This window comes from Coffea arabica, chromosome 4c, assembly GCF_036785885.1.
Source record: "Coffea arabica cultivar ET-39 chromosome 4c, Coffea Arabica ET-39 HiFi, whole genome shotgun sequence".
In the NCBI taxonomy this organism is placed as follows: domain Eukaryota; kingdom Viridiplantae; phylum Streptophyta; class Magnoliopsida; order Gentianales; family Rubiaceae; genus Coffea; species Coffea arabica.
The window spans coordinates 9842516-9864816 of NC_092316.1; the positions used below are offsets into that span (position 1 = coordinate 9842516).

Sequence of the window (22301 nt, forward strand, 5' to 3'; positions counted from 1 at the left end):
TTTTTTTTGCTTCTACATAGAGGTCTAACATTGTCATCTAGATTATTATGGTTTGAATCATATTCCTACATGTATTTAATGTGTTTTACAACTTATTTATAACCTTTGACAATTTGAAACTTTTGCTATAGACTTTTGTGGGTATGACATAGTGATAGCTATTAATTATGCTCTTTAATGAAATTTTATTATGATTTCTATTTTCTTCCTTTGTACAGGAAAAAAATTATCTAAGAGAATGAAAATTTTGATTCTTGGAATAGAGAAAATTATATACTAAAAGATACATTGTTCTAGATAAGGAAATGATCTCTAAACAAAAGCCCTCTCAATTAGCATTGTTGCGCCCCATTTTTCGGAAAAATAATATAATAGAAAAAATGAATTTTTGATTAATTTTTGTTTGAAATTGATTTTTTATTTTAGAGAATAAATAAAGAAAAAAGGGGCTAAAATGGGACTTAAAATATGCGCCGGTTTTGGCCCAAAATAATAGTCAAAAAAGGGTTTTTAGGAAAAAATAGGAGTCGCCACTTGGTATTGAGTTTAGATGTACCAAGTTATCCAAAATTCATTTTTAAACAAATAGATAAAAATAACAAAATCTCTTTTAGATGACTTCAGGTCTTTGAAAACAAGAGAAAAGAATTCGAGAGTTACAGTTGAAAAAAGGGAAGACAAAGATTTGATGGAATCAAATCTAAGGCACCCTTCAACCTTGCGAAGGTTAGTTGCAAGATTTAGATGAAAAATTTTCTAATCTAACCTATAAAACTTATCACATTTGAATGTTTCTACATGTATGCAAATCTAGACTTAAAGGATATCGGGAGGGTCGCAATGTCTCTTCAAAGTTTAATTGGTGCAAATCATATTATTTGTGATGCCTAAAAAACGATTTTTAGAAGAGGTCACGAATATGCAAAAGATGAGACTCGAAAAAGAAATTATAATATATATAGATTTTTAGAAGAGGTCACGAATATGCATGACTAAAATTCGGGACTCAATTTTCCTTTCTATAGAGGGAATGAGAGCGTAATAAAGTTAAAAAGCCATACTCGTTCATTTTCCATATTGGAAGGATGACTCTCCTAACCTAATCAAGCAAATGAACTAATCAACTTCTAATTTTCTAAATGAAATGCAAATCTAAATGTCATATTTCGTGCACATAAGAATAAGGGAAATAGTATAAAAGGGAATATCATGCAAAGTGAGAAAAAATATCCTAAAAATAAAAAATATGCATGAAATACAATAAATGTCATGCAAAAACATGATTTTAACGCGCACACGATCTAAAGGGTCTAGCATTGGATTTGCCCATTTCTATAGGCTCTCACTAGCATTGAAGTAGTGAGAAATCAAGGGAAAAAGCCACAACTAATATTGGACTAGTGTGATAACCATAGTTATTAAACCCGGCCCGGCCCGGCGGTCGAACCGGTCAAACCGGTGACCCAGCCATAAAACCGGGCCGGGTTACTCATTAGATCGGAGTTGCAAAGAACCCGCTTGAACCCGCTCGACCCGGACGGTTTAACCATGGACCCGCTAGAACCGGCGGTTATTGATAAACCCGGTGGGTTTTGGCAAATTTTTTGAATTTACCATTTTACCCAATTTTTTTTATTTTGATCAATCACACTACATGGGCATTATCGTCTTTTCGCTACATTTCTAGCCAATTGGAAGAGAAAATCAGAAAAATTGAAAAGGGGCTCGGGCATTCGGCCGTCATTAGGGATTTAGGCGTTTAGGGATTTTTTCTTCTTTGTTTCTCTAAGAAGTGAGAACCAATTGAGAACTTCTTCAACATTTAGGGATTCGGCCATTGTTTTGTCGGCAGCTTAATTTTTCTTTCCTTTGCTTTGCTAGTTGCTCTGAGAGTCTGAAGCAAGCAATTAGAAGTTCGAAGTTCAAGCTTCGAAGTGGAACTCCAGAATTCTTCCACGAAGCTGCCGCTGCCATTGAAGGCTTGAAGCTTTGTTGCCGTTAAGCCACCGAAGCCAGGTAAGCCAATGAAGCCTTGCTCTGAGAGTCTAAATGCTTGAACTTGAAGCTTTGTTGCTAGTACTGTGAAGAATTTTATATACTTTTTTAGTTAAGACAAGCACTGTCTTAAAAAAAAAACGCAGAATACTAGTACTGTCCCTCTATTTTTTTGACTTGAAATTGCAGAATTATGAGTAAGTATATATGTTAATCTTATCTAGATCTATCATTGGGTCCCCTAATAGCATTAATTTGACTATCCATTCGAGCTGAATCGGGAAGAAAACAAATTGCAGTAGGATGAAGTTCTTGCATTGAGGAGTTGGCTGGTTTTAATCATTCGTGTATTTGACAAAGGTGAAAGTGCCACGTACGGGAGTCAGGCTTGTCTTTGTGGACTAAATGGTAAACCCAAAAGAGTTGATATATTACAATAACCAGTGAGATACGTGGAGACCTTACCAAACCTATACCAAACAATTAGCATCATGCGGCAATGCCAAGTTGACAAAATGTTAGTACATAAATGAATCTACCATGAAAATTTTTTGTTTTCTTTCTTTTTTTTTCTTCTTAAGTTTAAGAGAAACTTTAAATTGTTAATGAACTAAGAATTGGTCTAAAAAAAGTTTAAAACTTGCAAGAACTAGGTTTGATTTTAAGATTCTCAAATTATATGTTCGAGATATCAAGTTATTATCAAGTTATTCTCAAATTATATTACACAGTTTCCCTGTGTAATCACCACTGAAGGTGGAACGCATCAAAGCTTCCATGTGTGTCAATTACAATAATTTCTAACATGTTTGAATCAGTTAGATACAAACTCGAATGGATTGCTTGATTTTGAGGAGTTTGGGACTATGATGGTTTTCCAGTTCTTGATGGTTAGAAAATTAATTAGCAATTGTTTCTTCCTACCGCTAAAGAAATCTTATCTATTGATTTTGAGGACTTCAGCGCTAATGAAACTTGGATTTTGGATGATGAACCTTCACAGTTAACTTCAGCTGAATTAGAAAGTTTTAGGAATGACATAGCTACATTTGCTATTAGCCGACAAAGTGGTGAGTTATTCTATTTGTGCCATATCTTTGCTTATTCTTTGTTTTTCATTTTTGGCTAAATATTATCTAAATTTAGTGAATGATTCATTGATTTTTGTACTTATGTAGATGAAACTCTAAATTTGGATGATTTGGACACTGAAGATGAAGATGAGACCAATAATGAAGAAAATGTTGAAAGAAATGATCTTAACGCAGGCTGTGATGTAAATGAACTTGGTGGTACTGAATTTGGAAGAAGTTGGGAACCATGGGTATGAATAATAGATGGAGTGTGCTACTCAAGTGATAACTGTGGTGTTGTTTATGTTCATGACTTTATGTTTGGTTGTATTGAATTGGTCGTTTATGACTTATGTTTCTTGGGTTGATAATTAGTTTTGTCATTTATATTTGTGTGTAATTTACTGATTTTAGTTTGAATTCATGAATTGTGGATCACATATGGTTATGGATTATGTGTGTGAAATGAACTATGAACTATGAACAGGTTATAACTTGTTAAGATTTAAGAATTTTTGTACTTATATTATAATTTACATGTTTATTTAATTATATTATATATATTTTTTTATTATATATTGTGACCCGACGGTTCAACCAGTGACCCACCGGTTGAACCACTGACCCGTCAACCCGGTCCTCTTGCCGGGTTGATGTCCGGGTTGGTTTTAATAACTATGGTGATAACGTCATGCATTTATTATAAATAAATAAACCTTATAAACATAATTAAAACAAATAAACACATAAAGCACATAGAGCACATAACACATTAGCATAATATCTAGATACAAAGACTCTAAGAAAAATGAGTGAACATATAAGCACACAAGCATGCAAGTACACAAACAAATAACACCTAACTATTACATTTGGGTCCTAACTACAATCTAAAGGGGGAATTTGAAAAATAATAACCTAATTATTACATTCATCTAACTAATTACGTTTTTTGGCAAAAATAAAACCTATCTATTACATAGCCTAGTTAAATATATTTCTTGGGTATCTATCTATTACAATTTGGCATTTAAATGCTTCTCAAATAATCATCGAAATTAAATAAAATAAATGAAACTTAAAATGAATAAAATGAGTAAATAAAAGAAAAAAAAGCACATAAAGCATGCAATTACACATAAAAACATATAAGAGCACATAAAAGAATTTAAAATAATAAAAGAAGGTATCTCCCTTGAAGTTATGATTAAATGAGATTAAATCTGCCATATTTATACTCAAAAATCAATAAAATAGTCAAGGTACCAATTTAATTAACAAATAAATTATAAAGAAGTGAAAATAACCGTAAAATCTACCAATTAAAAGCGTTTAAATGAAGTATAATTAACAATTAAAGAAGATAGACAAATTATACTTAAGGAATCCAAGCTATTAGAGACCTAATTGCAAAAATTGAAAAATTTTTTGGGATCAAATTAAATTATTACAAAAATGAGGGTCAAAATCGAAGAAAATAAAGTTTAGGGATGAAATTGAATTTAAATAGGGACCTAATTGAAAGAAGTCTAAAGATTTTAGGGAGATATTAAAATTATTTAAAAGTATAGGGGCCATATTGTAATTTCTGTTATTAGATTTCTTAGGAAACCAGGCCACTGGGCCATTTTATTTGTTTCTTGGGCCAAATACCATCTCAGCCCAATGAAAACCCAAGACAGGAGTACGGGCTAGCCTGCCATTTTTCACCACTAACCCAACCGAAATGCATGGGCTATATCCCTTCAAGCCTATGTCAAACCTAACCAAAATAAACCAAAACCCACTATCAAAACCCAAACAAAAATAACCCTTAACACAACCTAACCTATTTTACTAAATCCCAACAAGGTAGTAAATCTACCAAAAATTGTTAAACCTTAATTATGTGTTAAAATCCAGAATTAATTTGCTCAAAAACATACTTAAGACATGCAAAAGAGGATTGAAACTTAAAGGGGAAAAATTAATTCAATTTCACAAGTTTTGGGGCCACTATATAATTATGTGAAAATTGGAGGGCCAAATGCAAATTTTCCAGATTGTTCATGCAAGCGTCGAAGCTTTCTCTGCAAAAAATTTGTAGTTCACCAAAGCACAGCAAAACAACCCAAACGTCCGCCAAAAATTCAAGCCCAAATACACAAGACAGTGGTCTAAGACCCAAATGCAATGTTTAACATAAGGTTGTGCAATAAAATCTAAACTATTGTTCCACAAAATGAGCAGGAAAAATGCAGCAAAAAAAAGAAAAAAAATGTAGGCAGAATCCGGATGATTTTGACACAGATTTAAGCTTAGATGGCAAGGGAAAAATGAAATACATCGCCTTTGATGCTTTAAAAGGGCGAAATAATGCTTTAGGATCTAGACGTGGGAAAGTCGCAAATGGAAGCTCAGTTCTTGCTGCGAAATTTCTTCAAGGGTTGACAGTTTCGTGACTTTGGGTCTCAATTCGACTGACTTGGAGTTGTTTTTCGTAAATCGTTTTTGAAGCGCAGAAGTAAAGAAATGCTCCTAACAACTTGAAATCTGATCAGTATTTGATGAGAAAGTCGGCTGATGGCTCAGCCTGGTCACATATTTTTTGTAGAAATTTTCTTGTTCTTTTTTTTTTTTTTTTTCGTTTTTCTATATTTTCTCTCCCTTTCTGCTTTTCCGCCGCCCTTTCTACCTTTCTCTTACCCTAAGGCTGTGTTTTGAAGCCTTTTATAGGAACAAAACCTCCCTCAAAACCCTAGGAGCAATGGTGTAGATGAGCTGGGTTTTTGTGGCATTTTTGAAGCCATTGGATGGCTTTGATTCTAGATTTTTCTTGATGTTTCGGATTAAGGTTAAGTGGCCTTGTACTAGGGGGCTTGGAGGGAAAGGAAAATGCAAAAAAATCGAGTGAAAATGGGCAGCTGCGATTCTGTACTGGTGCTCGGCTTCATAACTAGTACGAAGGTTGAAGAAAATAGCGTGCGTGCTTGGCACGTGCGCGTGGAATTTTTTTTTTTTTTAATACAAAATCTGATTTTAATTTTTTCTTTTCTGCCTTTCATTTTCTTTTCTTTCTAGTTTTCTGAAAAAATAAATTTGAGATGATTTTCTTTAGAAAAAGTAAGAAATAAAAATAAAATAAATAAAACAAAAGTAAAATAAAATGAATAGATAAAAAATGAAAATAGGAATAAAAATAAATGACACAAAATTTTTGGTGTCTACAAGCATGTCAAAGTGAAGATTTACTATGATCATTTGAAAGTAATCTACCATATAATAGTCTCATTTGACATAACAATTTTTTTAGCATGCCAAAACGAAAAAAAGTAATGTAAATAGACTATATATTTAGTTACTTACCTTGGTCTTGTTGCTTACTGTGCTATTTAGAAAAAAAATTGATAAGCTTCAGTGCAAAACAAACACGCATAGCTTACATACTTTAATTAGATCATGAATTCATGTTTAAAACAGTAAATGGGCACAATTTTATGCAAATCTTGGTAAATTACTTCAATAGTCCCTTAAGTTCTATTGAATATATTCAGTTCCTCAATTTCTAAAAGTATTATCAAGTCCTAAATGTATAAATTTCGTTCTATTGATCACATAAACAAAATTCAATTAAGAAGAATCTAATATCTACCCACTAAATAAGATTTCGTTTGATGTTTCTTTGGCACCTTTTACATTTATAAAAGCATTCAAATCAAAGTAGAAATTGCATATGTTTATGAATTTTGATTTTCACAAAAATTGAATTAACCTTGCAATTTGATAATATTTCTTTCTCAAGCAAAACAGTTCTTTAAAAATTAAGTAGTTTCCTTCTATTGAACCCATTTTTCCTGTATTCTTCACTGGGCATCTAACATTCTAGAGTGTTAAAAGCTAAATTAGAACTTTCACCAGTAAAACTAAAAATTAAGGCACAAAAGTTGGCATACATTTTTTATTCGGTAAAAAAGATGTAGCATATAGAGAATAGCTTATTAACTACCAATAGTATTAAAATGTGTCTGTAATAGTTAAGTAACCAGAGATAAGCAGTCATACTCCAATCTGGATACCTTTGCCATTCAAACCATCCCTAAATTTTTGGAACTTTAGGTTCGATATTTCTAATCTAGTTTCTTAGTTTTTGATGTGTTTTTGCAAATATAATTATCATCTATATCTATATGTATTCAAGAAGGGGTTTTTAGGAGAGATCATCTCAATGGCTTCCAAACTTCCCAATCTTTTTTCTAGATTTTTGTATTTATTTTAATATATAAAAAGTAGTGGGTTATAACCAACCCCATCACCAGGCAAATCTAAAATTTAAAACTTTTCCACTATCTATTTCATAAACCGTTTATAGTTTGTTATTTATACTTTAAATCCTTATTACTCCTTAATTAAAGACAAACCTCATTTGTAAGCTATTTTAATACAATTTTACATTTCTATAATTAAGAAGTACTTTAATTTTACATTTTTAGTATCAAGAAAAGGAAAAAGTAGGAAAAGGACAAAAAAATAAATATTAATAAATATAGAGGAGGCATTTTTGTCCTAAAACGTTAAGGAGACAAGCAAAGTGCCCATTTATTGAGTTGAGGGGGTAAAATGCAACTAAATATAAAGTTAAGAGGCTCCTATAACCGCCCCTACAAATCCTATAATCATGCTCACATTTTCCCCACGTTCCTCACTCCACATTTCTAAAACAAAAACCGACAACTACTAAAATATTTAATAAATTTTTAAAAAATTCTTTTAAATTTGCACACATATAAGGTGTGCCATTCTCACCAGTATTAAATAGCATGTGTTCATAAATAACATATACTTTGTTATAGCATACCCTTTATGATCATTATTTTCCTAATAACATAAGGTAAAAAGGATAGAAATAAATAAAGAATATTGTAAAATGATTAAAATTAATATCTAGATAAAAATAGCAAAGAGAAGAACGTATTTGATTATATGAGAGAATGATGAAAAAGGGCAAAAAAATTAAATATCTATATCTATATAAATTTGAGAAGGAATTTTTAGCAATAAGCTTCCACATATCTTCCCACTACCAATTCTATTTTTCTAGCATTTCACATTTAATTTAATTTATAAAATATATTTCTCTTAACTTCCACATCTATCTTCACATTTGAAATTGTTGGTTACTTTATAAAATCATTTCATTTCAAACTGTTGGTTAACGTGCATGATATCATATTGAAACTTCAACCTATCACGTTTTCAATTGCCTTGCATTATTAATGATTCTACTCCAATTAAAACTTCCATAATACCATAACAAATATAACATCCTTTCATGCTTTCTTTTTTATTTAAATAAGTAAGATTATTTACACTCCATTTTGTTATTCACAATTCAATAATCATTTTGATCATATAGTTTTCATTAATTAGACAATATGATAAAATAAATGGTGGAATTGCAAATAATAAAAATTTGAGTGCAAATAACATTTTCCTAAATAAGAAGTGGCTTCCACGCTTTTCTAATTTAAATAAGTAAGAAGTGGCTCCACTTATATAGGAAGTTAGTTTGAAGTTCATTAGTGGAGGGTAAATAAAGAGAAAACATTGCCAAACTTAGTAAAAGTAAAAAAGTAAATGATAATACTTTATCTTTTAACTTAGTAATGCTAAGTAAAAGAGCAAAATTAAATAGAAAACAAAAAAGAAGGATTTAAAAAATCAAGAATGGTACCATTCATGAAATCACTAAATAAAAAACAAAGTAGTACTGGCCTTTTAACTTGGAATTTTTTTTTTGAAATATTCATTTTTGATAAAAATAATGATAATAACAACACCAATTCCACCAAAAAATTTTAAAAAGTAACATTATAGTTTAAGAGAAAAACATAGAACATTCGACCCTAAAATACTACTTAATTTGTATATATCTGACCCAAATTTGACCCTGATTAGATTTGAATAAGAGTGGAAAACCTAAACACTAAGGATAACTTTTGGTATCATTAATTATTTTATGTATTCTTATTGTTGTCTTCATATGTAAATATGTATTTTCCATATTAAATAAATATATATATATATATTGATTGTAGTACTTGAGGATATTATAGATATTATTAGTTTTCATTTTTATTTTTCATTTTTAGATACTAATAATTGCAACCATTGTAATTAATTTTCAATTTTATATTTTCATTATGATAGATAAAGTTAAATATATTGGATCGCAGGGATACGAATTTAGAGATTGGGCATGGGGGGAAGAGGGAGGGAAAAAAATGGTGAGGAGTTGAAAAGTGGTGAGAAAAATTGAAGAAAAAATGTGGGTTACAAGGATGGACAGAAGAAGGAAAGAAGAAAAAAGGGGATTGTTGAGATATGACAGATATGACAAAAAAAAAAAAAAATAGAGAGAGTGGTACCATGATAGAAAATACAAAAGTCTAGGAGGCATCTCATGACTAGTCGGCGGATAAGAGAAGAGGGAAATGATGGTGATTTTTAATAATTTTGAGAACTCTAAAAACATATATTACATAGATTTTTTTTTAATATACATTAAAGTTTATGAAAAATGCTAATCTAAATGCAGTCAACAATCTTAGTAGTACAAGATAGGAGAAAGATTTTTTTTTCCAAAAATGGAAGAAAATAAATTGGTTATAATTTTTTTTATATTATAAGTTTTGATATATGGGTATAACATAAGATGTTGTCAGATACTGATAAATTGATTTTTTTTTAAGAAAACTCTTTTCATCTTACCACCCAACCCAACCCTCTCCTTAAATGTGTTAATAATTCATCTATCATGTATATCATTATAAATTAAAATTTTTTCAATATGCCAAGCATACACTTCTTTAAAATTTTTAGTCTATATATGTATTATTCTGTACCATAATATATAAAGAAATATAATATTATTTTAATTTGAAATATGCACGGGTCAAAATACTAGTTAAATAGTATGAAAGAGTGTTTATCCTAATCATTACACTAACAGGGACTGGTAGAACGAAGATGTTATGCTTTATGCCCTATAGTTTCGATAAGTGTTGACAAAATTTTTTGAATTAATATTCCCTTGAGATTTTAACAATAAATATTCATGTGGCTATTGGCTATGTATAGTTATATTGCTAAATACTAAATTCTAATCGGTTGGGATCCTTTATGCTACCATCCGATGCCAAATTCAATGCCAGTCCCATCTATCGTGTTAGAATAAAAAAAACTTAAATAAATAGCACATGACAACTTAAATAATAAGACACCACAATAGTTGATACTGAGTTGCCATTAGAAAATGAAACTGAGGATCCCATGCGAAATTGTAATAGTAAAAAAGAGACACAAAAACAAACCCCACCGTCCAATTAAACAAAGCATCCAACTATACAACTAACAATGCAAAGAAAAAAATTTCTGCTATACAACAAACAATATAAAGACACAGCTTGCAAAGTTAAGTTACAAAATATGGGATCCCTTTCGATATGCTGCCTAATCATTAAATTTTAAATTTAGAGATTTCTTATTGAACATTGTGTGCGTGTTGCTACTAATATGCATAAACCATTCACGATTCATCTTGTGTGTGTTGGTAGGGCTAAGAAGGACAAATTGCAAAATAACACATTGCCAAAGAAAGCAATAAATTCAACATCATGAGTTAAGAGATTTGGCAAATTCTCTCACGGATGATCTTTCAAAATTCTAAAACTAAAAAAAAAAAAAAACCATCAATCCTATAACAATCAGTAATTCCTGATTTTGGAGCCAAAAGAACCATATAATGATCATGCGCTATCCGTTGAATTCAAGGTGAGCCAATATTTTATATTTTATGTTTCAGTATTTCAGTCTTAGACTATAACGTATCTCAAAAAGACTAAAGCTCTACGGAAACTTTGTGATTTAACAAAAAGGAGATATGAACCTTGATATTGATGATGCTATGGGGATGAATTCTTTGGAGAGAGACTCAAAGCAGAAGATAATTACCAAGTTAATGGAGATCAACAGAGCAAATAAAGAGCAACTGAAGTGATTTTCTTAGACTGGACTTCTACTTTCATCGATTTCTAGATTTTTTTCTATTTAATTATGCTAAAAACATAGAGAAAATAGAGAAACCCTATATGCTTCACTCATGCCAGTTAAGGAAGTGAAAGAAATACAACAAAAGGTTTCTTATAGGCAATTCCCCCAAAAGATTCCGTTCCGATTAGCTGTTTTTGGTGTGTTTTTAAAAAACTTTATTCCAGCAGAGTATATACAAAACTTTATTTTAGATTTTTTTGAGTTTTTTTTATTTGTGTATTATTGTAGCATTGAATTTGAAAAACTTGTATTTGAAAAATAGGGAAATCCAAACGAAAAAAAAAGGAGAAGTATGAATTTGGTTGTTATTGGTGTAATATGTTTTGGATGTGGTATGTTTAAGAAAGGTTAGAAAGATTGTAATCATTTGTTTAGGAAGATTAGATTAGAAAGACTTTAATCATTTGTTTAGGAAATTGTGATCATGTAGGACTCAAAACAAGATTAGATCAGGTGAGAATTATGAGGAAGGGTATTTTAAGCATTACAAGAAAAGTAAGAAACACCATTATATAATATAGTAATAGAAAGATTTTAATCATTTGTTTAGGAAGATTGTGATCATGTAGGACTCAAAAAAAGATTAGATTAGGTGAGTATTATGAGGAAGGGTATTTTAAACATTACAAGAAAAGGAAGAAACACCATTATATAATATAGTAATAGATTTGACAACTAGGAACTAGGATGAAGCTAATTATAAGGTTGTCAAGATATGTTTTACTTTGTTTCTCGGACTTTTATAATAGTGTGCAATGATTGATTCTCCAAATCGTTAATTGTGACCATTAATCTCTTTCGTATTAATAAAATAAAATAAATTATTTTCTTAAACCATTAATCTCATACCCAACTAGATCATAGCATAAACCAAAAAATTTTTTTTTTTGGATGATAGCATAAATAATGTTGCAACAAATTAGTCACATAAGCATCTAATCTTAAGATAACTGAATTTTACGCATCCATGGAAAGGACAAAGTGCAGGAGAAACATTAATCTCCAATGGCTTTTCTTGCTCTAGGAAATGGAACTCAGTATATGTACTGATAAATGTTGTCCAAGTATACAAGTATAAAAGGGCCTATCTTTATAGGCACATAATATCTATGGCAATACAAATTTTAATCTTATTTAAAGTAAACTACTTTTCTTGCCAAAATTGTTCTTCATTCCCCCCCCCCCCCTTTTTTTTTGATGAAATATGGGGTTGATTGTGAACCACAGGGGTGTCTCATAGATGGGTACGAGCGTTAGGAATGAGTATCAATACTATTGGTACGTAATGATGATAATCATTCAATATATATTGAATCACATTATTCAAAATTTTAAGTTTAGAGTAATACATTTAATTGAAAAATACATAATTGACCAATATAATTCATACCAAAAAATTTAGCGATAAAACCACATATTTTAACTCGAATTTGGAATAAATAAATGAAGAACAATGACATGTAAACAAGTAGACAAATAATTACTTTGGCAGTGTGCAAGGTTTTAGAACTAGTATGCCAAATGATTGGCATGTTTGCATCAATGTTTTCAGAACCGGACCGGACCGGCCGGTTCAACCGGTTGGACCGCGAACCGGACATGCCACCGGTCCGGTCTGGAGCTAAAGCCGGAGATTAATAGAAAACCGTTAGAAACCGGTTGACCCGGACGAACCGTGAAAAACCGCTTGAACCGTAAACCGGCGGTTTTTGAAACTTTTGTGAACATTGCAAAATTAGTTTCGGAACTGTGGCTGATAAGAATCGAACATGGGTTCATAGGATTGCAAGGAGGGTTCTTTACCATTAAGCCACAGGTCAGTTTGTTATTTGTGGACATCTACTTAATTTATTAAGTAAAAAATTGAAAATACCCTAGCACTAAAAGTCTAAAACACGTCAGCCTCTTATTCCTTTGTTGGCTTCAATTCCTTGGTGTCGGCGGCTCATTCAATCATTCTCCTCTGTTCTGTTTCTTTTTCCTCTTCTCATTTTGGCATTTCAGCCGTGAATTGAATATTGATCTAGTTTGTACTATTTTTGCACGATTTCTTCGGCTCAGTTGCAGAGTTGAGATTCGCAAGTAAATTTTGAAGGAAATCCAAAGAAGTACTAATCTAGTAATCAACTTTTTCTTTTTTTATTTTATTTTTTTTCATGAATTTGTCCTTTTTTTGTCTATTTTTTGTCATGTAAATACACTCAAATGCAATACTAAACTACATATATCTTTGATTTTTGGATAATTTATGGTTGTTCTTTGTTTTAATTGGGCTAAAATTTGTTGCATGTAATTCCCTTTTTTCTATTTTTTGGTTCATTTTGAATTTAGCAAAATAAAATATAATAAAGACACCTATGCTATGGGCAATTTCATTTTATAACTATTATTGTTTTCTTCCATTAGTTTTTTTTTTAAATTTTAGTTTGTATCCTTCTTGCTTTGTTGGGGGAATACAAGGAAAAAGACAGTCCCGTGGGTTGTTTTTTTTGTTTTTTTAACTGATGCAAATTCCAAACAGTCCAACTTGATTTTTTTGCTTGGACTGATGTTGAAGAGAAATTTAAATAAATGAATGCATAAGATACAGAGATTGGGTAAGAAATGCTCCCAGAAATATTGTTGCAAATAGAAATAAAGACAAAATATAAATAGAAAAAATATAAATTGAATATGGCAAATATTTCATAAACCGATTGTGCTCTATTTCATGTCCAATTTTCATCGAATTTTTTTAGTACATTATTTATAGGAAAAGTAGAAAGAAAACTTGCGGTAAATTACGATATTTTGGTTATGTTTATCATTCCAATTCATGTATAAATTTTAGGAATTTTATTATTATCTCAACTTAAATTTAATTTTAAGTTATTTTAGTGATTGCATTTTAAGAACTTAAGTTATCAATAACTACTTTGGAGCATCAATAACAATGCTTTTAAATTTAGTTTTAGCACTGAAGTTGCATTCCCAAAAAAAAAAAAAGAAAAAAGCAGTGAACCGGTGAACCGGCCGGTTGAACCGGTCGGACCCGGTCGGACCTCGAACCAATCCCTTCTCCGGTTCATTGGCCGGTCCGAGTTTAAAAACATTGGTTTGCATCCCACCATCCCTTTCAAAACAAATTTGTATACTGAGTCAATTTTGGATTGATTGATGATACAATATTACAAACATATTCTTTTCCAAAAGGGTATTTTCATTATCACCAGATATGTGTGTTTATAAATATTCCTCAATCATGTATATTTGTCATGATTTATAATTTGTCTTCACAAGAATATCCCCGATGCAAATTTGTTATTGTATGTATGAAAGGGAAAGCAACAACACCAGTGGAGGCACCAACGAGGACAATGTAATATCCCATCTATTGCACATAATCATTTATCGAGATTGAGGCAAGGAATTAGGAAATGCCTTCTGCTGTCCTCAGTTCTGCCCTTTACCTTGTATTAGAGGACTCAAAAACTCTTCTCAATCCGGCCATTATGTGTAAAGATAACACAAGCGACACATGTAATATCAGATGCAGCTCCTCATGGTAAATAGTGCTTGTTTTGCACCATCGGCAGACCTGAAAAAACCTGCAGGGACAAACAAACATAAGATTTCATCCATCATACAAGTATTGGAAAGTGTAGAACACTTGAATGTGATACGTCCAAACAAATATTTTTGTAGTTTGTTTATTATGTTTCCAATGTCGAATTCCAATATAACTTTGCCAATAGTTATTCAACAATAAGTAGGCAGAAAAGGATGGCATGAAAACTACGGCATTACAACAAAAATAAGAGGACAAACTCATTTGTATTCACTTCAATAAGCCCAAGCAAGAAAAGTGTTCTGCATATTGTTTCACATGTACTGGAGGTTTCTGCCAATCAGAGCAGATTTTGATTTGGTTAAAAAAGATTAAAGAATTTGCTTTCTTTTACTCTTTACTGACTACAAGAATTTGTGAAATTATAGTTTAACTTTAGATATTGTTGTCCATGCATATCTAGATGGGCCTGGAAGCTAGATCACTTCCCCATTAAAGAAATAAAGAGAGACGTTAAAAGAGTTTGTCCTCACACAACGGGAGTTTGAGTTTGAAGGTTCTGCAAAAAGTACGAGATGGGAGACAACCATAAGTGCCGGCTTGCTGCCCTTTATACCAGCAAGGCTTAGAAAAGGTGTAGGCTAGGTCCTAACTCCTAACAAATGAAGACCTGGAGAATATTCATTAGGTAAGCTAGTGACAGTAAATAACAAGCATGTTTTGACAGTAAATATTCGTTAGCAAGCATGTTTTGACAGTAAACATCCCTTCAAGAAGTTTATCAGGAAAACTCTTGCCAGCAGGCATTCCTTTTTTGTATACCTGCTACTGTTCCAATATATATGGTTCAAACAAATTGAGCAGCCTATGTAGTTGAAACCCTGGATTAGCAAGATCAATTGAAATATGGAAGAGTCTGAGCCTGAGAACAAGAAGAAGAAAACTAGAAATCCAAGAACTTCACAAGGATCGCTTCGGCTTGTTCTGAAGCATGCAGACCTTCTGGATACTTTGTTGATGATACTTGGAACAATTGGATGTTTTGCAGATGGTTCAAGCGTGGCTGCAAACATGCTAGTGCTTGGCAGCCTTATGAACAGTTATGGTAGAGCTGCATCTGCTTTCAACCCTGATGACATAAACAAGGTCAACATACTACAATCCTATACTTCAATAAAAGCATGCACCTTATATTTGGTTTTGTAACAAGTATTTAACGCTTTATCAACTTTTAATACAATGACTGGGTTGGAAACTTTGAGTTGAGCAAACATCTAGATGAAAGATATCTGGCTAGCATATCAACCAATCAACCAATAGAATGTAACACGCATTTATACACTTCTACAAGTTGTAAAAGCTGCCAACTTAAGGCAAAAACTGCCAATCCTTTCTGTAACTCAATCTTAATATACACTCTCTCAATTTGCTCATTGTGCAGTATGCCCTTGAACTGTTTTATGTTGCTGTTTTGGTTGGTTCCGGAGCATTCTTAGGTATGTCATTTCATCCTTCCACAACTCATTGACTTCAAGAGTGTCCAAAATACAAAAGAAAGCTCCTGAGGAATCACATGTCGAAGCCATTCTTTTTTTTGCCCGAGGAATTAATAAATGCATCTGCTGTTTTCTAATTGAGAAAACAGAATATAGAAAAATCTGGAGTGCAAGCTAATGCCTGGTATTTTCGTGGATATGTTCCTCATTTCAGAGTCATTCATGAACCGTAATCTGTACAATTCTGATTCTACAAATCTACAGATAAATTATACACAGATGTCAATGTAGTAGAAGTGGATTGAAATGCAACGAAGAAACTACTCTATTGCTTTTGTAGTCCCAATGCCAGCAAACACCAGAACTTCTACTGTCCAGTTAGGTATTAATACTTATTGGAGTGTGATTTATGTACTCCTCACAGAGGGATTCTGTTGGGCACGCACCGCTGAAAGACAGACATCTCGACTACGCACCAGATATCTACAAGCTGTCCTACGCCAAGATGTAGGGTTTTTTGATAAAGCTGATGGAACATCCATGACATCTCAAGTGGTCTTGAGCATTTCCACTGACACACTTACCATACAAGGAGTTATCTCTGAGAAGGTCACTTGCATTATGGATAGCATAAGAGTAACATAACACTTCACCTAGTTTTTAGAATTTTGTAGGTTACTAATTAATTTCATCTGTCCTGCAATTCAGATTCCAAACTTCATTACAAATATGGCAATGTTCACTACTGCTCAATTAGCAGCATTATATCTTTCCTGGAGATTGGCAGTTATTGGCATCCCTGCGCTCTTGATGTTGATTATTCCAGGACTAGTGTATGGGAAGCTATTGTCTTCTGTTGGACAAAAGATCCAAGAAGCTTATGCTGTTGCAGGTGGAATAGCGGAGCAGGCGTTCTCATCCATCAGGACTGTTTTTTCTTATGTTGGAGAACAGCAAACAACAAGCAGATTTTCATCAGCTTTAGAACCTACTTTGAATCTAGGCATTAAACAAGGACTCCTGAAAGGAATGGCGATTGGTAGCATTGGTCTTATATTTGCAGTTTGGGCACTAGAGGGCTGGTACGGGAGCATCCTAGTCATTGAAAAGGGGCTCAAAGGTGGGGATTGTTTCACAGCTGGAGTTTGTATCATCTTTGGGGGAGTGTAAGTTCCAGATGTCCTGAAATCTTGACTTTCAAGTTCGTCGTGTAATTATAATCAATATATTGGAAGTCCACTGATCATGAATTTTGTTGACACCATGCATGAAATTGGTTAATGGGTTTTGGACCATTTATGCATATCCCAACTTTTTGTGTTGTGGGTGTGTGAAAGCAGAAATTCAAAATTATGAGATTTATAAGATGACAGGAATCATTAGTGTTAATTAGAAAGATTTTAGGTCACACAAATTTGCTTTCTATCTTTTTAAATTCCACTGGCTGTTGGCTATCCGGATAAATTTCAAATCCTTGTAAATTAAACAAGACACACCGATTAGAACTGTAAAAATCTAGACATCCACCTCTAATCTATTACCTACAGCCTACAAAAGACAGGCTATACTAATTTCTGTATGCCCCCATAGATTTTTGGGATGCTCATCTTCTCAATGTTACATAATAAGAAGCATATACTAAGAAGCATTCTTTTTCCAGTGACTAACTTCTGTGTATAATCCATTATGTTCAATTGTTTGGTTCCTTTCGATTATAGCAAAACTGACAACAAAAGACTGCAAAAAGAAAATATGCTGCTGGAATTTTAAATTAACCTATGCAAGACAATAATTATGTATTCAAAAATTGCAATTTAATGAGATATTTGTAAGTGAAAGTCTCCTGGACAGCAAATAGAACTACAGATTTTCAAGCGTCAAAAAGTTGACTGTTACTTCTTGTTGCAGTGCATTGGGGAGCTCTATAGTAAATATCAAATACTTTGCTGAAGCAAATATTGCAGCTGCAACCATTTTTCAAATGATTGAACGCATTCCAAGCATAGACTCTACAGATCCGAAAGGGGAAACCATTAATGATGTCAAAGGTGAATTGGAGTTCAAGGACACTGACTTCGCATATCCAACTAGACCAGATAACTTAGTACTTAGAAAGTTCAATCTCAAGGTGATACCCCGCCAAACTGTTGGCTTGGTTGGTGGCAGTGGTTCAGGGAAATCAACAGTGATCAATTTGCTTGAGAGATTTTATGATCCGCTTGGAGGAGAAGTATTACTCGATGGGATTAATATAAAGACCCTACAACTAAAATGGTTGCGGAAGCAAATGGCATTAGTTAGTCAAGAACCTATACTTTTTGCAACATCAATCAAAGAGAATATTTTGTTTGGAAAAGCTGAAGCTTCAGAAGAGGAGATTATCCAAGCGGCCAAAGCTGCCAATGCGCATAACTTCATCACACAATTACCAGAAGGATACGATACTCTGGTAGGTCAAATGTCGGTTGCATATGATTTGGCTTATCTATGCCAATATTTCCTAGGAATTTTCTCAGTATGTAAAAGAACTTTATGTATTTTCAGGTGGGTGAACTTGGAATTCAGATGTCTGGAGGGCAGAAACAGAGGATTTCCATTGCAAGAGCATTGCTCGTGAACCCAAGAATCTTGCTGCTTGATGAAGCCACAAGTTCACTAGATTCACATTCTGAGAAAGCTGTTCAGAATGCCTTGAATCAAGTCTCACAGGGACGTACTACTCTTATAGTTGCACATCGTCTTTCTACCTTGCGCAATGCTGATGCAATTGCTGTCATTCGGTCAGGACAAGTTGTAGACTTTGGTTCACATGATGAACTTGTTCAGAACAAGTATGGTCCATATTCACTGATGGTGCAACAACAGAAGAAACTCATGAATGATGAAATAATTTGTACGCCTAAAGAAGCTGAAGTCCACAGCTCATCGATCACTGAAACGAACGCTCCAGCGGAAATGAGGATGACCTATCCAGCTTCTTCACTTTTCCTCCATGAGAAGCAAAAAGACCAGGAAGTGATGGATCAAGAGTATAGTCCCCCTACTTATCTGCAATTGTTGAAAATGACCACACCTGAATGGAGTTCAACCCTACTGGGAAGCCTTGGAGCCCTACTCTATGGATTTGTACATCCATTGCATTCTTTTTGCCTAGGTGCATTAATATCCGTTTACTTCATCAATGATTACAATGAAATCAAGTCACAGACAAGAATATATTGCTTTGTCTTCGTGGGCCTATCAGTTGTTGCTTTCATAACAAATACAATTCAGCATTACAGTTTCGGAATAATGGGAGAGAATCTGACCAAGAGAGTTAGAGAGGCAACCATGGCGAAGATCCTAACTTTTGAGACACAGTGGTTTGAACAAGAAGGTAACAGTACTGGTGCTTTGTGCTCAAGATTAGCTAAAGATGCAACCCTGGTAAGATCTCTGGTTGCAGATAGATTGGCATTTCTTATTCAGTCAATTTCAGGAGTTACTTTGGCAGTCATTTTGTCACTGGTGTTGGCTTGGAGAATTGCTCTCGTAGCTATTGCACTGCAGCCAGTTACCGTTGGTGCCTTTTATCTAAAGGGCAAGATGATGACTAGCATGTCCAAGAAAATATTGCAGTCCCAAAACAGAAGCAATGAGTTAGCAAGTGAGGCTGTTGGTAACCACAGAATCATTACGGCATTTTACTCTCAGGATAAGGTCATGACATTGTTTCAGAAGGCACAAGTAGGCCCCAAGAAGGAGAGCCGCAAGCAATCTTGGTATGCTGGCCTGGGGCTATTCACCTCACAGTTTCTTGGAGCAACAAACATGGCACTACTTTTCTGGTATGGGGGTAAACTGATTTACCATCAGGATATATCATTCAAGCACCTTTTTCAGACATTTTTCATCATGATGACAGCAGGAAAAGTGGTTGGAGAGAGTGGAAGCATGAGTACGGATCTATCAAAAGGGACGGACGCATTGAAGGCACTTTTCATGATTCTGCAAAGAACGAGCATGATGGATCCGGATGACCAACATGCCATCATTCCCTCACAATTACATGGAAAAGTAGAACTAAAAGAGGTGGATTTCTTCTACCCAACAAGACCAAAGCAACTGATCTTAAATAATCTCAGCTTAACAGTTGAAGCAGGAGAAGTGGTTGCTTTGGTCGGTCAAAGTGGCTCCGGAAAATCAACAATCATCAGAATGATTGAAAGATTTTATGACCCATCAAAGGGTTCAGTCGAAATAGATGGCATTGATATAAAATTATACAATCTGAGAGCTTTAAGGTCACACATTGCCTGGGTAGGTCAGGAGCCCTGTATTTTTGCAGGAACAATCCATGAAAACATTGCCTACGGAACACAGGGTGCAACTGAAGCCGAGGTTGTTGAGGCAGCAACTCTTGCAAATGCACATGAATTCATAAGGTTAAATTACTAGTTCCGAATTCTAGGATATTATTTCTCACCTAGTCAACAAATTTCTTTTATTCTATAGTTAATCATGTGAACTTTTCTAGTTGTGCTTACTAATTTCAACCAACAGCTCAATGCAAGATGGTTATGGAACTTACTGCGGAGAAAGAGGAGCGCAGTTATCAGGAGGCCAAAAACAAAGGATAGCTATCGCTCGTGCGATTTTGAAAAAGCCACGAATATTTCTTCTAGATGAGGCAACAAGTGCATTGGACGTTAAATCTGAAAATCTTGTACAAGATGCCTTTGACAAGACCATGACTGGTAGGACATGCCTGATTGTGGCTCATAGACTATCTACAATTCAAAAGTCAAACAAAATCTCTGTGGTTGATAATGGTAGGATCATAGAAGAGGGCTCTCATGATGATCTGCTAGCAAAAGGAGAAAGTGGTGCCTACCATACACTTGTAAAACTCCAACACCAGGCAACAGCGAAATGAAGAGCAACTCATGTTAAGGCCAAGGTGAAAAAGATTCATACAAATCAACATGTATAGAGTCAAACAGTGAGAGTTGGTTTTTATAAGCTCAATTTGTGTCATATCATCAGGCATTTCGTTGTATGATCTCTCCTATGGCTATTGATATCCTACCCGGTGAACTAGTTCCAGTTAATCAGTCTGATGTTTGTATCAGCTTTTCCAATCACTGATGATTCTGAGATTGATCACAATATATCTGCTATGCTTAGATGACTGGAAGTTGGTTAATGTAATATCTGTGTACAAACGTAATGTGCTAAAGTTGATTCAAGACTAAATCATGTGTAGTTGAGCTATAAACTGATGTTCAAGGTTTCTAATATAGCACAAACGAAAATATGATTGTAAGACTGTTCCCCCCTTTACTTTGATCAGGAAATTGCTCAACCAACCAGGCATTGTAGAAACAGACCCGAGGAAGCAGCAGTTCCTTGTTGGGCCATTACTAAGAAAGACTTTGTTTATTTTTTTGGCGATTATACTTCAATGTACAGTTTATGGTAGTTTATAGGTTTACAATTGAAGTTTTATGCACTAAATAGGAAAATAATCCAGTCAATCTAAATTATAATAATCCTTTTTTTTAATTGTTCAAGTTCTGTTTGAGTAAAAATTGTACGATTTGAAAGCTCATCCAATTCTAAGAGTTGAGCTCCTACTTTACAGAAAAAATTGGATGATTTAAGTTTGGTTTGCTCTAAAAGTCAAGTTTAGACTTAGTTGTATCTCAAATTTTATGGATTTCATATTATACAAAATAATGAGATTTAAAATACTTTAAGAAGGGTGTATTAAAAGTTTCACATGAACAAGTATCAAAAAAAAAATTTAAATACATGCTCCAAAGGCTCGATTAAGATAAACTAGCTCTCAAACCTGGTAATTTTATATTGGAGCTCAAAGTACATGCACCCCTAAGGCAAGGAAAACCAAGCAGAAGTACATAACAACTCGAAATAAACATCTCTTAAAATAAACCAGGAATGATATATTGCATTTTGTTTAAGGCAATTTTTTGAACCTTAAACGAAATTATTGTTTCAGTTAGAACAACGAAAACTGTTGCTTCATTGGATTAAAAGTACAGCAATTTCAACTAGTATGACTTTTCTTTTCCTCCTTTCTGCCTTTTTTGGTTCTTTAAA

General features: G+C 33.3%; 1 protein-coding gene across 1 annotated transcript; it reads left to right on the forward strand.

Annotated features, from left to right (window-relative positions):
• The first annotated feature begins 15260 nt into the window (after window positions 1-15260).
• On the forward strand, window positions 15261-21369 carry LOC113738919 (putative multidrug resistance protein). The gene is made up of 7 exons (XM_027266186.2): window positions 15261-15849; window positions 16145-16199; window positions 16624-16808; window positions 16908-17365; window positions 18108-18648; window positions 18744-20623; window positions 20742-21369. The coding sequence occupies exons 1-7, from the start codon at window positions 15610-15612 to the stop codon at window positions 21112-21114; spliced, it is 3732 nt and encodes a 1243-aa protein (XP_027121987.1). The 5' UTR covers window positions 15261-15609; the 3' UTR covers window positions 21115-21369.
• Window positions 21370-22301: the final 932 nt, after the last annotated feature.